Below are 15494 nucleotides of genomic sequence, written 5' to 3'. Positions count from 1 at the left end.
TAGCAACCACCCAAAATACCCTAGCAACCGCCTAGCAACCACCCAAAAGACCCTAGCAACCACCGAAATATCCTAGCAACTGCCTAGCAACCATCCAAAAGACCCTAGCAACTACCCAAAATATCCTAGCAACTGCCTAGCAACTACCCAAAAGACCCTAGCAACCACCCAGAACACCCTAGCAACCACCCAGAACACCCTAGCAACCACCCAAAAGACCCTAGCAACCACCCAAAACACCCTAGCAACGCCTAGCAACCACCCAAAAGACCCTAGCAACCACCGAGAACACCCTAGCAACCACCCAAAATACCCTAGCAACCACCCAAAAGACCCTAGCAACCACCCAAAACACCCTAGCAACCGCCTAGCAACCACCCAAAAGACCCTAGCAACCACCCAAAATATCCTAGCAACCACCCAAACCACCCTAGAAACCGCCTAGCAACCACCCAAAAGACCCTAGCAACCACCCAAAACATCCTAGCAACCACCTAGCAACCACCCAAAAGACCCTAGCAACCACCTAGCAACCACCCAAAAGACCCTAGCAACCACCTAAAATATCCTAGCAACCGCCTAGCAACCACCCAAAAGACCCTAGCAACCATCAGAAATATCCTAGCAACCGCCTAGCAACCACCCAGAATACCCTAGCAACCACCCAAAACAGCCTAGCAACCACCCAGAAAACCCTAGCAACCGCCTAGCAACCACCCAGAATACCCTAGCAACCACCCAAAATACCCTAGCAACCACCCAGAACACCCTAGCAACCGCCCAAAATACCATAGCAACACCATAGCAACCACCCATAACATCCTAGCAACTGCCTAGCAAAAAACGTTCTGCTCCAAACTTTTCTCAAGCCAACTTAAAGTTTGTCTCGACGAACTTTCGCATCTAGTTATTATTATTCTTCTGACCCTAAAAAATTCTATATCAAACTCGTCCTAGAGCTTTAACTCTACATACTCCAAACTCGGCTCAGACACTCAAACTGATCTGACTCGAGTTGCTATATCTTTTCAGACTGATCGGACTTACGGTTTTCCTAAAAATGACGATCAAAACTCGGAAAAACTCATTCAAAAACTCCCATTGACTTACATTGGGGAGTTCTAAAAAATTCAAACCGACGAAAATTTAAATCTAAACACCTTGAAGACTAAACCAAACTGCCGTTCTATATACTATATGAGCCATTGAGACTCATTTAAACTAATGCACTCTAAACTCATACACTTATAAACTAATTAACTTATAAACTCATGAATTCATAGACTTATGAACTCTTAAACTCATAAATTAATAAACTCTGAACTCTTAAACTCATTTAAACTTATAAACTCTAAACTCATTTAAACTTATAAACTCAAAAACTCATACACTTATAAACTCATCAATTGATACACTTATAAACTCTAAACTCATAAACTCTTGAGTGTGCGTGTGTGTCTGCTTGTGTGTGTGTATGTGCGTGTGTATGTGTGTGAGAGAGAGAGTGTGTGTGTGTGTGTGTGTGTGTATGTGCGTGTGTATGTGTGTGAGAGAGAGAGTGTGTGTGTGTGAGATAGTGAGCATGTCTGTGAGTGTGTGTGTGTGTGAGAGAGAGTGTGTGTGTGTATGTGTGTGTGTGTGTGTGTGTGAGAGAGAGAGTGTGTGTGTCTATGTGTGTGTGTGTGTGTGTGTGAGAGTGTGTGTGTGAGTGTATGTCCATGAGTGTGTGTGTGTGTGTGTGTGTGTGTGAGAGATAGTGAGCATGTCTGTGTGTGTGTGTGTGTGTGTGTGTGTGTGTGTGTGTGTGTGTGTGTGTGTGTGTGTGCATGTGTGAGTGTATGTCCATGAGTGAGTGAGTGAGTGAGTGAGTGAGTGTGTGTGTGTGTGTGTGCATGTGTGAGTGTATGGCCCTGTCCCATTTCTCCCCCCTTAAAACTTCCACTTGGTTTTGAGTGCCCTTGAAAGTAAGTCCCCTCAACGAGGGGAAGTGGAGTTGAAGATCTTTCCCTATGAAATGGGACACCACTATATGCAAATTAGCGCGGCAAGCGAGGGAAACCTCACTACGTCACGCGCAGGAAACCTCACTACGTCACGCGCAGCGTCGTCTACTACTACTATTTTCATTCAGAAAAATGCCGGTTCCAGCTGTTGTGTTGCCTGTTGTGTGGGCTGTGTTCGTTTATCTACGTCTGATGAATCAACAGAGAAGACATGTGGAATATAGAAGACGCATTCGCCGTCTTCTTTGCCTTGAGGATTTATTTCAGGTATGTCCGATTTGTTTAAATATTTTGACGTTATACGTTTACCTCAGAAAAAAAAAAAAAAAAAAAGTTTACCTCAGCTGTTGATGATTTAACGCTAGCCCAAATAGAATTAACTTACCTGTTGTTTGTGTCGATAAAATAACACGACCTACACATTCAGGTCGTATAACGTTAGTTAAATCCAGGGGTGCGGGAGGTGGTTTTAGGTTGGGGGTGCTGATACAATAAAAATGTATCTTATTCATACACTTTTGAGTGGCTGCCGACGATTTTTTTCTATGAACACAATATTACATAAGTTAACACTCTGCGTGTATGTTTAAAAAAAAACGTAATTTAACATAAATAACACTTTTTAAATAGCCCACTTAAAGTGTTTATTACAAATAAAAGACTAAATGCTAAAAATGTTATTGTTGTAAATGTCACCAATCTACACTGACTGTGGAATGTGTAATGCAAAACATGTTTTTATTAGGCTACTTGTTGTTCATTGTTTTCCAGAGTGACCGTCCAGTGACATACTGCAGTTTGAATACCCTTGTGCCCATCCTACGCCTGTGGTTTGATGTGGAGTTAGAGATAAAACATGACTTCAGGTTAAATAGGCAGGCCATGCATGCCCTGCAGCGCCTGATGCAGAGAGAGCAGGACCATGGATGGGGCAATGAATTGGAAGTCCTGATATATGTCTATTGGCTTGCCCATGGACTTTCCTATTGTGTGGTGTCGCGAGTTTTCAGTGTGCCCAAATCCACTGTTCACAGAATTATTCACAAGGTGGCACAGTTCATTTGGGACAATCTACATAGAGCCATCGTCTTTCCGAAGCCTGCAGACCTGGACACTGTGGCTGATGGATTTGCCCAGTGTTCTGGAACGCCCGTCCTCAACAAAGCCGTAGGTGCTATTGATGGCTGTCACATAAGAATTAAGCCCCCATCAGTTCATCGCCTGGACTATTTAAATCACAAAGGGTTTTACTCCATAAACATGCAAGCCATCTGTGACTCTGCTGGAAAGTTCCTGGATATTTTTGTAGGCTATCCTGGTTCCGTACACGACACACGCATTTTGAAAAACAGTTCTTTTTATCTGGCCAGAAATTATCCACCCAATGGATACTTTATCCTGGGAGATGGCGAATATCCTTGTTTGGAGACACCAATCTGCCTCATCACTCCATACAGGGAACCTGTGAATGGCCCAGTGCAAAGGAAATTCAATTACCACCAATCAAGGGCACGTTCGATTGTAGAGAGGGCCTTTGGAATCATGAAGACTCGTTGGAGGTCCACACTTTTCAGGGCCCTGGAGGTCAGTCCTACGTTTGCACCCCAGGTCATCGCATCCTGTGCTTTCCTGCACAATGTTTGTATTGACAATGGAGATGTCCTGGAACCTGACAATGATGTGGCAGTGGACATCCTGGACCCAGAACCTCCCCTACAAGAAGCTCCTGAGGCACATGAGACACCAGGGAATGCCACAAGGGACAGACTTGCTGCCTTGATCAGCGCACAAGCCCCTCATTAGACAATTCTGATGAAAATTGTAAATAGTTCAACTCTCTGAGTGTTTTTTTTTACATGCCCATGTTCTTTTGGGTTGTTCTAGTGCAGTGGTTCCCAAACCTGTCCTGAAGGACCCCCAACACTGCACGTTTTCTTTGTCTCCCTCATCAAACACACCTGATTCAACTCATCAGCTCATTAACCCATGTGATAATGAGCTGATGAGTTGAATCAGGTGTGTTTGATGAGGGAGACAAAGAAAACGTGCAGTGTTGGGGGTATGCCAGGACAGGTTTGGGAACCACTGTGTGTGTACATATGGTTCATTTTAACTTTAGTTCTATTAAACTTAATTATATTTTGAAAACATGTTGGTGATGGTTTCTTTTATAATGATCTAGACATGCAAAAAAATATTGAACATTTTAATGACATCTTAACACAGCATAACTATTGTTGGGGCATTTTGTCCACAAACACAACATAATAACTATTGTTGGGGCATTTTGTCCACAAACACAACATAATAACTATTGTTGGTGCATTTTGTCCACAAACGCAACATAACTATTGTTGGGGCATTTTGTCCACAAACACAACATAACTATTGTTGGGGCATTTTGTCCACAAGTTTTTCAAAGAGGGTTAAAAACCTCTCAGTTTGGGCCTCCGTTTCTTTGTGCCTTTCCTGCTCCTTAACAGATTCTGCTTGAAGAAAATCCAGAATGAGATTATTTCCTCTCTTCCTCTTAGAGGAGCTCGGAGTAGCTGGAGTGGTGGGTGGACGAGTAGTAGCTGGAGTTGTGGGACAAGTGGTGGTTGGTGTAGTGGGACGAACTGGGGTGGTGGGATGAAGAGTAGATACGGGCTCAGAGATGTCTTCCTCAAGGGGTTCGTGTTCAGGTGCGACAATGGCCTGGGGGGGGGGGGGGGAAATGGGGGGTACAAGTATTGCAAGTATTGCACCATAGGCTATTTTTGAAAATGTGATAGTTCCTACTAGGGCTGGGTAAAAAATATAGATTTCTCGATTTTAATCGATTCTCATTTTTACGAAACGATATCGATTCTTAAATCCCAAGTAGAGCCCGACCGATAAAGGATTTTGAAGGCCGATACCGATAAAAATATTTGTTGGTTTTAAAATCCGATATTCCGATATATCGGCTGATATATATATATATATATATATATATATTTTTTTTTTTTTTTTTTTTCAGAAATGCGCAACAAAACATTAACAGATTTCCCTAACATTAGTTATTTGTAGTTATTTATGAGTTTTAACTAAAATAATATGATATGATATTGCATTTTAAAAAGAAACTTGTTTCTTTTATTGTCACAACAGAACAGAGGAACATCAAAATATAATTAGTCCCTACATTGCCTTGTAAACTACCTTATAATTGCAATGTCAGCTTGCTTATCCCTTTACCTGCACTTTTTAAATTCTTTCCATCAAGCTACATCAAACCATTTTCAATTATCAGTTGCTGCCTGCCTTCTTAAACCTACTATTTAGCGATCTAAATCCATTATGTGACTCGTTAATGCTGCGGCTGAACGACAGTCTGCAACGTGTTTACTATTACTACTGTCTCTTTAAGAGCTGCGCGCAACGTGTCTAATATACACGCATTTGACAAGCAGATTTTCTCTCAATTTTCTCAAGTTTGCTTTCACTTTAGACATCACCGAATTTGTTTATGTAAACCTTGTGTGTATTTGACAGTATTAGCACAATAAGACTCGAAAGATAACTTAGTCCAGTATCCAGGCGCTGGTAGACAGGCTTTTAGTGCATATGAGCTTCACATGATGTACGCGCTGAGAAACACATGTTAGAACAGTGCATCAGCACGCGAATTAAATGTTTAACTGACAAGGCATCAAAGCACATGCAAATTATGAACTTTTGTGAACTGCAGTGTCCCTTTCCGCTGTGTTAACATTTTATGTGAATATACGTCGCGTTGTTCAGAATGATGGGCGCCAGAATAGCAACTGATAGAATGCGCGATACTACGATATTTCTTCAAAAGCAGATCGTGGAGACATTTTAATTGTCCACGATCAAAAATCGTCATATCGCACACCCCTACCAATTGGCTCTAATCCCAAGAATCGATTAGTCATCCTGTTTTCAGTTGATGAATGAATGGAACATTGTTGCGTGCATCCCATCCAATAAATCGCAATAATCTTTGTGCTTTGTTATTATTGATATGAAACAAAGTTTCAGATTTCAAATTGCGTCTAGTTTCTTATGAAATTCAAAAACATAATTACCGTTTTGGCGCTGTGGCGTGAATAATAAATAAGTGTATTTTAAGTGTTTGTATACAAATCAGTTAATTTTTACCTTCAATATTATAGTAGGCTAATGAAGCCTATAGGCTACAACTGACTCCCATAGTTTACAATAATAGAAAGAGATTTGTTTTCCTTGAGAAAATTTGCAATGTATTGTACCTGATATACAAAATAATCAATATTGAATCGAATCGAATCGTAAACAAAATCGAATCGAATTGCAAGCTTGTGAATCGAAATCGAATCGAATTGTGAAATTTGTGTCAATACCCAGCCCTAGTTCCTACTAGTATCAACTTACCATTAGCAATAATGTGGGGTCCTCTGCCGGCTTGAAAGAGGCCACAATCACAGGAGGATCTATAGCTGGCCTTCCCCCCAAAACGGCATGCATCGCCTCGAAGTATCGCCAGTTGGATACCGTTTTTTCTCCACTTTCTGTTCCTGAGCCTGTCTTTGGTGTTTTCAGGTCCTACAATAAAAAAGAAAAGAAAAAGAGAAACAGAAACAGCAGTTGTGAGAGGGGTGGCCAAAAGGGTGGCCAAGCCGGTATTTTCCTTACAAATGCTCTATAAAGGCATATGTCTTTTGGAATGCAGTTGGCCTGTATATTAAAAATAAAAATATGAAAACCATCAACAAAAGGCTTTCAATTTCAAATACTCACACGCACTTTGTGCAGAGCGCTCTCACATGCGGCTGTGAGCAACTCCGTCTACGCGGTTAAATGTACTTGAATCTCAAAATGCTTTTATGGCACGAAAATGTAAACAGTCAGTTATATCTTAAGTTATTAAACAGACAGGACAAACCACATTTTATATTTCAAAAGAGACCTGTGCATTAGTGTGAATGCAGCTTTTCGTGTCTAAACTGAGAAAGAATAATCACTTACAGTTCTTGAATGCAAAAACGTTTAGACAGCCTACTCTTAAATACTGAAAGCAGTCTTTGTTTATTGCTTGTAATGTTTTTTTCCCCTCTTTGTTATTGATAGCTTTTATGTTTTGAAGCTATTCGTTTATATAGCCTATTTAAAATTCTTAACATGTTATTGTATTAATTTATTTTTTTAATGTGTAATTATTTTTCAAAAGTAGCCTACTTATAACTACATATGTAACTAAATAAATATTTTAAGTTTTATTAATAAGATTAATTAATAAGAAAAAAAGTTGATCGGCTCATGAGGTGCCTAAAGATTCTCATCCATATTTTACAAGATTTATTGCTTGTCTTTGTTGAATAATAGAAAAGATAAAGAGCTTAAAAAATAACCGCATATTAAATCGCAATCGCAATATTGGTAAAAATAATTGAAATTAGATTATTTTCCAAAATCGTTCAGCCCTAGTGTAAAGGATGTAAGATGTAGGTGATGAAGACATGCAACAGATCTCGATCCAAAGAATTACCTTGTAACGCTTCTTTAGATTCTCCCACTTCTTGCCTGCCTTCTCTCCTGTAATCCTTCCTTCCAGGCCCAGGTCTTTCACTGCTTTCCTAAAAAACATACAAATATGAGAATAGCTGTCAAAATGCATTGTAGCTGCCTGGGGGCTAGAACATTATCAGACATTGATATTGTTATCAGTTATTGAATTGTACAATCTGGTCACTCACTCCCATAACAGTTTGGAGGCAAATTTTTTTTTGGTAAACTTCTCCTCATTCTCAGTCCAGAACCTGATGAGGCCAAAGGTCTGCTCGACAGTCCCTGAAATAAGAGACCAGTTGCCGCTAAGTAAATTGCAAGTTAACAGGAGAGAACTAAACAGATTTTTGGTCAATACAATCTGATGAGTGTGAATACATGCACATAACTATCCCAGTTATGATCAGGATATAAGCATCCATAAAAATATGCTAGAAATCTAATAAAGTAAGCAAATGTAAAATAACACAGCATAGTTTATTATAGATAGATTAATGCTTATTAAAGCTAAAGTTATTCATTCAAGAGCTGGGAGTAATTTTCTTTTCGCCTTTAGGCTAGTTGTTTTATTCACATTAAAGGTGTAATCATTAGCAGGTTTATTAGACGCTGCCACTTTAAGACCGAATGCAGATCTAATAATACACATTTTCTCCCAACTATTCCACAACTAACTCCCATTTAAGACATACACTGTGTTAAAGTGAATCTCCAAACCTGTCATTTAGCCATATTTTTGTCTGTATTTGATCGTTTAGACGCGCACATGAAACCCAAAGAATAGTTTGCTTGTCTAGTTGCAGTCCGTTTCCGAACGCGCCGCCGCCCTCAACGTACATCTCTTGCGCGGATAATTGTGCTTAGCTCTTTTTACAATCAAACACCTCCCGCAATTTAGAATCAGCAGACACTGCATTTTACAACAATCACTGATTGTGCTCAGAGCTGTTTGGGTTTAACGTTAGGGAGAAGTGACAGCGCGCTGTGAAGAAAAAGATGAAGCACTAGACGAACGCAGCTATTTTTTAATAGTTTTACCTCACATCTTCTTTTTATAATCCTTGGAAGCCAAAATCGAAAATAAAATTAGATGAACTACCCAAATCAGATGTATATTTGATGGGCAGACTCTCTCGAAGCACTCGGCAGATATCGTGAACATCGTCAGATAGATAGCTTCGCGAAATATTTTCTAATATTAGTGTTCAAAACTTAACAGTCCATTGGATGTTCATCAAACTAACATATTCCAACATATTTAGAAATTTAAACATGCTTATTTGCGAAAATATACTTACAATTCAATTGTTCCTTTCCAGCGGTGTCCGCCATCTTGTGTAAAAAAATTTACCGGCTTGCTGAGGCCGCAAGGTATCCTGGGTAATTTCATCTTCCACTTCGTTTTAAGCCTGCATCGAACCAGGCGGGAAGGAAGTCTACCGGAAGTTGAAGTCGGCCGGGTGCCGACATCTTGTAGCAGAACTTCACTTGCGTTAGCATCCCATTGACTCCCATTCATTTTGGCGTCACTTTGACAGCGAATAACTTTACATCTGAGGCGTTTAAAGACTCCATTTGTCCATTATTTATTTCTAAAGATACACGACAATGTATAAAATGCTCCATTACCTTGTAGCTTATGTTATGGACCCGTAGAAGCAGTTTTTGTAAAAGTAGGCTAACGATTGCGTCATAACCACGCGACTCTCTGTCGTACACTAGAGAGATTACCGTATAGACGGGAGGAGAAGCTCGCAGGCAATCGGGGGGACGTGGAGGCAAAATGACAATATAATTAATCAGAATACCTAGCAAAAGTTTCTCCTGCTCAAAGCTTATGGACAGCTCCTACTCACACTCTCCGTCTCTGCAAGATTCGGAAGGGAATGATTCAGATTTCTCTTGGCACAGCTACTAGAAGACAGACGGGTTGCTCACGTGGTCCGTGTAACGCTTTGCTCGGTTTGAGTCTGCGCGTCAGGAAAGGAAGTGCTAAGAAATCGCTGAAAATGTGCTTCACTTGTCTCAATTGAGTTCCAATGGGGTCGCTGTGTCCATTTCTTTTACTGTCTATGCATCGAACCGCACTATGTTTTGAGGGTTGATTTTAAGGGGAGAATAGCACTCCCCCTTGCTCTTTAGAGTATTGGGACACCCTACCCCTACACGAGAACGCGCAAAAACAAGGGTTAGGGCAGAAATCTAGGGTAAGGGGAGGTATTGGGACAGGGCCTAAGTCTGTGAGTGAGTGTATGTGCGTGAGTGTGTGTGTGTGCATGTGTGAGTGTATGTCCGTGAGTGTGTGTGTGTGTGTGTGTGTGTGTGTGTGCGTGTGTGAGTGTATGTCCGTGAGTGAGTGTATGTGCGTGAGTGTGTGTGTGTGTGTGTGTGAGAGAGAGAGTTAGCGAGGGTGTGTGCGTGTGTGTGTGTGAGACAGTGTGTGTGTCTATGTGTGTGAGCGTGTCTGTGTATGTGTGAGAGCGAGTTAGTGTGTGTGTGTGAGACAGTGAGCATGTCTGTGTGTGTGTGAGAGTTAGTGAGGGTGTGTGTGTGTGAGTTAGTGAGAGTGTGTGTGTCTGTGTGTGAGTGAGTGTATGTGAGTGAGTGTGTGTGTGTGTGTGTGTGTGTGAGAGAGTGTGTGTGTGTGTGTGTGTGTGTGTGTGAGAGAGAGAGAGAGAGAGTGTGTGTGTGTGTGTGTGTCTGTGTGTGAGCGTGTCTGTGTATGTGTGAGAGCGAGTTAGTGTGAGTGTGTGCATGTGAGTGTATGTGTGTGTGTGAGTGTGTGTGTGTGTGAGAGAGAGTGTGTGTGTGTGTGTGTGTGTGTGTGTGTGTGTGTGTGTGTTAATGAGCTTGTCTGTGTGTGTGTGTGTGTGTGTGAGTGAGTTAGTGAGTGAGTGTGTGAGAGAGATAGTGAGAGTCTGTGCATGCGTGCTTGTGTGTGTGTGTATGTCGAAAATTTAAATCTAAACACCTTGAAGACTAAACCAAACTGCCGTTCTATATACTATATGAGCCATTGAGACTCATTTAAACTAATGAACTCTAAACTCAAAACGTGTGTGTGTGTGTGTGTGTGTTAATGAGCTTGTCTGTGTGTGTGTGTGTGAGTGAGTTAGTGAGTGTGTGTGAGAGAGAGATAGTGTGTGTGTGTGAGAGAGAGTGAGAGTCTGTGCGTGCGTGCTTGTGTGTGTGTATGTCGAAAATTTAAATCTAAACACCTTGAAGACTAAACCAAACTGCCGTTCTATATACTATATGAGCCATTGAGACTCATTTAAACTAATGAACTCTAAACTCATACACTTATCAACTAATTAACTTATAAACTCATGAATTCATAGACTTATGAACTCTTAAACTCATAAATTAATCAACTCTGAACTCTTAAACTCATTTAAACGTATAAACTCTAAACTCATTTAAACTTATAAACTCAATACTCAAAAACTCATACACTTATAAACTCATCAATTTATACACTTATAAACTCTAAACTCATAAACTCTTGAGTGTGCGTGTGTGTCTGAGTGAGTGTGTGAGCGAGTTAGTGTGTGTGTGTGTGTGTGTGTGTGTGTGTGTGTGTGCGTGTGTGTGTGTATCTATCTAACTTATTTATCTATCTATCTGTCATAAACTTCAAACTACTGTAAACTACTTTAAACTTCAAACCACTTTAAACTTCTTACGTTTAAAGCTCCCAAGCAACTCCATAGCAACCAAACTTGAGTACCCTAGCAACCGTTTTGCAAGACCTATATCTCTGTATCAGAACATCGTATAGAGATGAGGTTTGGCTCTTTTGACTCATGCTAGCAAACAGCACTTCCAACATGCTACACATGCTAGCAGTGAATAGCTACATGCTAATAGCGATTAGTTAAGTGTTAAATCATTCTAAGAACTCTATAAAAACTCCATAGTAACCATCTGTGACAACTACCAACCACCTAGTAACACCATATCAACCGCCCTGAATACCTTAGCAACCGCCTAGCAACCACCTAGAATACCTTAGCAACCACCTAGCAACACCAAAGCAACCACCCAGAATACCCTAGCAACCGCCTAGCAACACCATAGCAACCACCCAGAATACCCTAGCAACTGCCTAGCAACACCATAGCAACCACCCAGAACACCCTAGCAACCCCCTAGAAACACCATAGCAACCACCCAGAACACCCTAGCAACCGCCTAGCAACACCATAGCAACCACCAAAACACCCTAGCAACCGCCTAGCAACAGCATAGCAACCACCCAGAACAACCTAGCAACCGCCTAGCAACAGCATAGCAACCACCCAGAACACCCTAGCAACCGCCTAGCAACCACCCAGAACACCTTAGCAACTCACTAGAAAACCCCCAACAACTTTTTAACTTTAAACTACTTTAAACTAAATTAAACTTTAAGCTAATTTAAACTTCAAACTAATTTAAACTTTAAACTACATTAAACTTTAAACTAATTAAAACCTTAAGCTAATTTAAACTTCAAACTAATTTAAACTTTAAACTAATTTAAACTTTAAACTAATTTAAATTTCAAACTACTTTAAACTCCAAACTATTTTAAACTTCTTCAAACTTTCTGGTCCGGCTTTCTCAAGCCAACTTAAAGTTTGTCTCGACGAACTTTTTAATCTAGTTTATTATTCATATTATTACTTTTTTTAAACTTACTGTGCAAGGGCGACCATATAGACACTGACAGCCGTCATTTACCCTGCCATACCCAGCTGATGCAAAACGTGAATTTATATCTACACAGAAGAAAGCCTTGTCTAGGCTCTTCCCTGGTATGGGTCGTGTCGAGCCATAAGTCTGGTTGTTTGATAAGAAAAATATGAAATGTAGTAGTTGCAATAAACGCATTAAGAATCCGTACAACTACAGCAGTGGAGGACATTTATTCTGCTGTGCGGAACTGATGATGAATCATCGAAACAATGAAAATCAGAGGAAAGGGGCGTTTCATTCCCGCCTACGTGTAGAAATCGAATATTCAAGCTGTTTATGTTTTTTTTTTAACCTGAGAACGAAAAATCAAAAGCGGAATACTTTAAAAAAAAAAAAAAAAAAAAACGAAAAAGGAACTGTTTTCTCGTTTTTCTACTTTCAATATTAAATCAAAAAACGAATGAACATGGACCCACACCTTGTTTATTTTCTTTATTTTACAAAAGCACAATATGGACACATACAATAGAAGACATCTTACAGATTATTATTATTACATCTTACATCCTGTATGACCATAAATGACGGAGTAATTTAAGTCTGTTGTGCTCCTATGTGAAGAAAATCAAACAAAACGCACTGGTGCGTTTGTCGACCCCTAAGGGTTAAATTCTGGTAAATAAAATGAAACTACTTCAAACATTATAAACACTATAGCCTTGGCTATTTTCCCCTCAATCAACAACAAATAAAAAATCACTATAAAAAACATACAAACATCAAGCCAGAATGAATTTATTTAAAAGTGAAACTGTACGGCACTGGGCTCACCTCTCTCATTCGGCTTATATCCAAATATGTTTCTATATTTGCCACTTAACATTTGGTTGCAAGTTATTCATTATGTAAACAAGGATTTGTACTTCACTTGTGTTCCAAAACAGCATCCTTCACACGCGCAAAAATGTGCTTGGTTGGGCATTGAGCACGATGATTTTACAGCAGACCATTTTATTTGAGCAGAGTAACTTTTATGTTTGGTTGACTGCATTTTAGTTTAATGATGAATGGCTGAAATGTCAAGTCAAGTCAAGTCATCTTCATTTATATAGCGCTTTTAACAATGTAGATTGTTCCAAAGCGGCTTTACAGAGATACAAGGATAGTTAAAGTAACAGAGATTGTTTTGGCTTTATAGCCGTTCTTGAATAAAGTTATTTTCCAGCTAAAGTAAATTTGATTGATTCACTTCGGTCGCAACGATCATTAGTTATTAACTTAGGGGCCGCTAACACAACACCATTTTAACAGGAAACTCTACACAGACTTTAAACGTGAAACCTGTGAGAACGCTGATGGCGTGCACATGCGTATTACGAGTTCAGTCTATTGGTATGCGCAAAGGTATGCGCAAAATGTCAAGTTAGCAACACTAGAATATATTTGGGGTGCAACGGTTCAAATAGCTCACGGTTCGGTTTGTATCACGGTTTTAGGTTCAAGGTTTCGATATGGTTCGGTACGTGCTATGTTAACGGAAAAAAAGGACTACTGTCAGATAAAAAGAAAGTAAATAAGAACAAATAATCTAACTACAAGCAACAGCACAAATAAATACAATAGAGCAAAGTACTAAAAAAAGAAAAATTAACTAGAAAATGAATAAAGTAATCAAATGTAAAATAACATTGCATATTTGACTATAAATTAAAGATTAATCCTTATTAAAGTTACAAAAGCTATTCAAGTGATTCCTTGTCTTTTGTGGTTTGATTAACATTAAAAACACAGACAGCAGGAATATTAGGGTACTGTCCCTTTAAGGCATAATGCACAGATTCAGTGCACTGATTCTGTTACACATGCATTGTCTTTCTCGACCGTACAGTATAAGTTCACTTAAGGCATAACAGACTGTCTGATAGGATACTCATCAAGACAGATATGTTGACTGTGTGATAATTTTTGTACTCTGTACTCTGCTGGCACCCAGCCCAAGAGAGCAGGAGATGGCTGATGAGGGTGAAGATGATGTACAACCAAAACCCTCACAACCCCCCTGCCCGGCATATGAGTTGTTGAGTGTTATGGAACGCACTTCAGGCTTCAGCTGCCATGGGAGCGCGTGAGGGAAGAGACCGCTTGTGGCAGACTTGACAAACGGTTTCTTTCTGGCCATAACGCTCCAGCTCCCTTGAGCCTTCCATTCCAGCCCGATCTACACAATGTGATCGAAAAGGCATAGAAGAACCCGTATTCAGCGCGCATCCATCGCCATCAGTGAGCGAACTACGCTGATGCTGAGAGGATGCGCGAACACAGGTATGTGTCGATGCCCCCAATTGACGAGATGTTCGCAAACTATCTCGCAACTGGAGAGGCACCGACACTGAGTGCTCCGGCCCTGCCTTCTAAGCCACATAAGATAACATCATGCTTAAATGGCAGGGCAAACAATGGCTGTGTTGCAAGCATACCAGGCTGATCTGCTGAAAGATTTGGACCAAGGTCAGGGTCTTTCCCCTGACGCAGTGGACGAGCTGCGCCGCACCACAGATTAGCTCTCCGGGCCACCAAACAAACAGCCGCCAGGGGTTGGACATTCAATGGCGGCAAAGGTGGCCACGGAGAGGCATCTGTGGTTGAACTTGGCTGACATCGGGGAGAAAGAAAAAGCTCTTCTTCTCGTTGCACCAGTGTTGCCTTCTGAACTTTTCGGCACCTCCGTTGAGGTGGTGGCCATCTTGGACCCCAGTCTCTATGAGGAGGGCTCAAGTAATGACATCTAGACTTTTCAAAGCCAGGTGGCTATTTCAGTAATTAATTCTTCAGAATGGAGCCAGAGAACAGTCAGACAAGTAAACACTGTCTGGATGATAGCATAATATGGTTTGTTAAAAATAACAATGCGTAAAACAGACAGAGTCCGGTTAATGTATGTTTCTGTCAATGGATACGCATTCTGGCTTCCCAATATGTTACAACAGCGATGATAAAAAAAAAAAAAAGTAGACAAAACATTCACTCTTTGTAAACTCAATATGAGTGCCGTATGCTCTAATGTGACCAGCCTTTTACATCGTCATCACCCAGGTGTTGATAGCGCGCAAGTGCAGCTGAGACCTAAACAGCACACATTACTATATGTTTAAACTAAACTAATTTAAGCCTTGCTAGTTTAAACATTTAAGCGCAAAAATACGCAAAAGGGAACTTGCACATTTGCTGTGAGAAGATTTGTGTGTGCACTCATCTGAAGCGTGCACACAGAAATCCAGA

The 15494-nt window shown here is 40.4% G+C and overlaps 2 protein-coding genes across 3 annotated transcripts in view; one reads left to right on the top strand and one right to left on the bottom strand.

Annotated features, from left to right (window-relative positions):
- plxdc1 (plexin domain containing 1) overlaps positions 1 to 15494 on the top strand; it is a 935956-nt gene that overhangs the window by 328527 nt on the left and 591935 nt on the right. The gene's annotated exons all lie outside the window — the stretch shown is intronic.
- Positions 4389 to 8963, bottom strand: LOC311096259 (uncharacterized protein; the record flags this gene model as incomplete). The annotated part of the gene is made up of 5 exons (XM_084135326.1): positions 8834 to 8963; positions 7724 to 7817; positions 7516 to 7603; positions 6402 to 6572; positions 4389 to 4700 (listed from the first exon to the last, which is right to left on the bottom strand). The coding sequence occupies exons 1-5, from the start codon at positions 8865 to 8867 to the stop codon at positions 4389 to 4391; spliced, it is 699 nt and encodes a 232-aa protein (XP_083991452.1). The 5' UTR covers positions 8868 to 8963.

Source organism: Abramis brama (genome assembly GCF_963993115.1).
Source record: "Abramis brama genome assembly, chromosome: 14".
Classification (NCBI taxonomy): domain Eukaryota; kingdom Metazoa; phylum Chordata; class Actinopteri; order Cypriniformes; family Leuciscidae; genus Abramis; species Abramis brama.
Note: the sequence above shows the minus strand (reverse complement) of the source record. Positions and strands in the feature narration are given on the sequence as shown.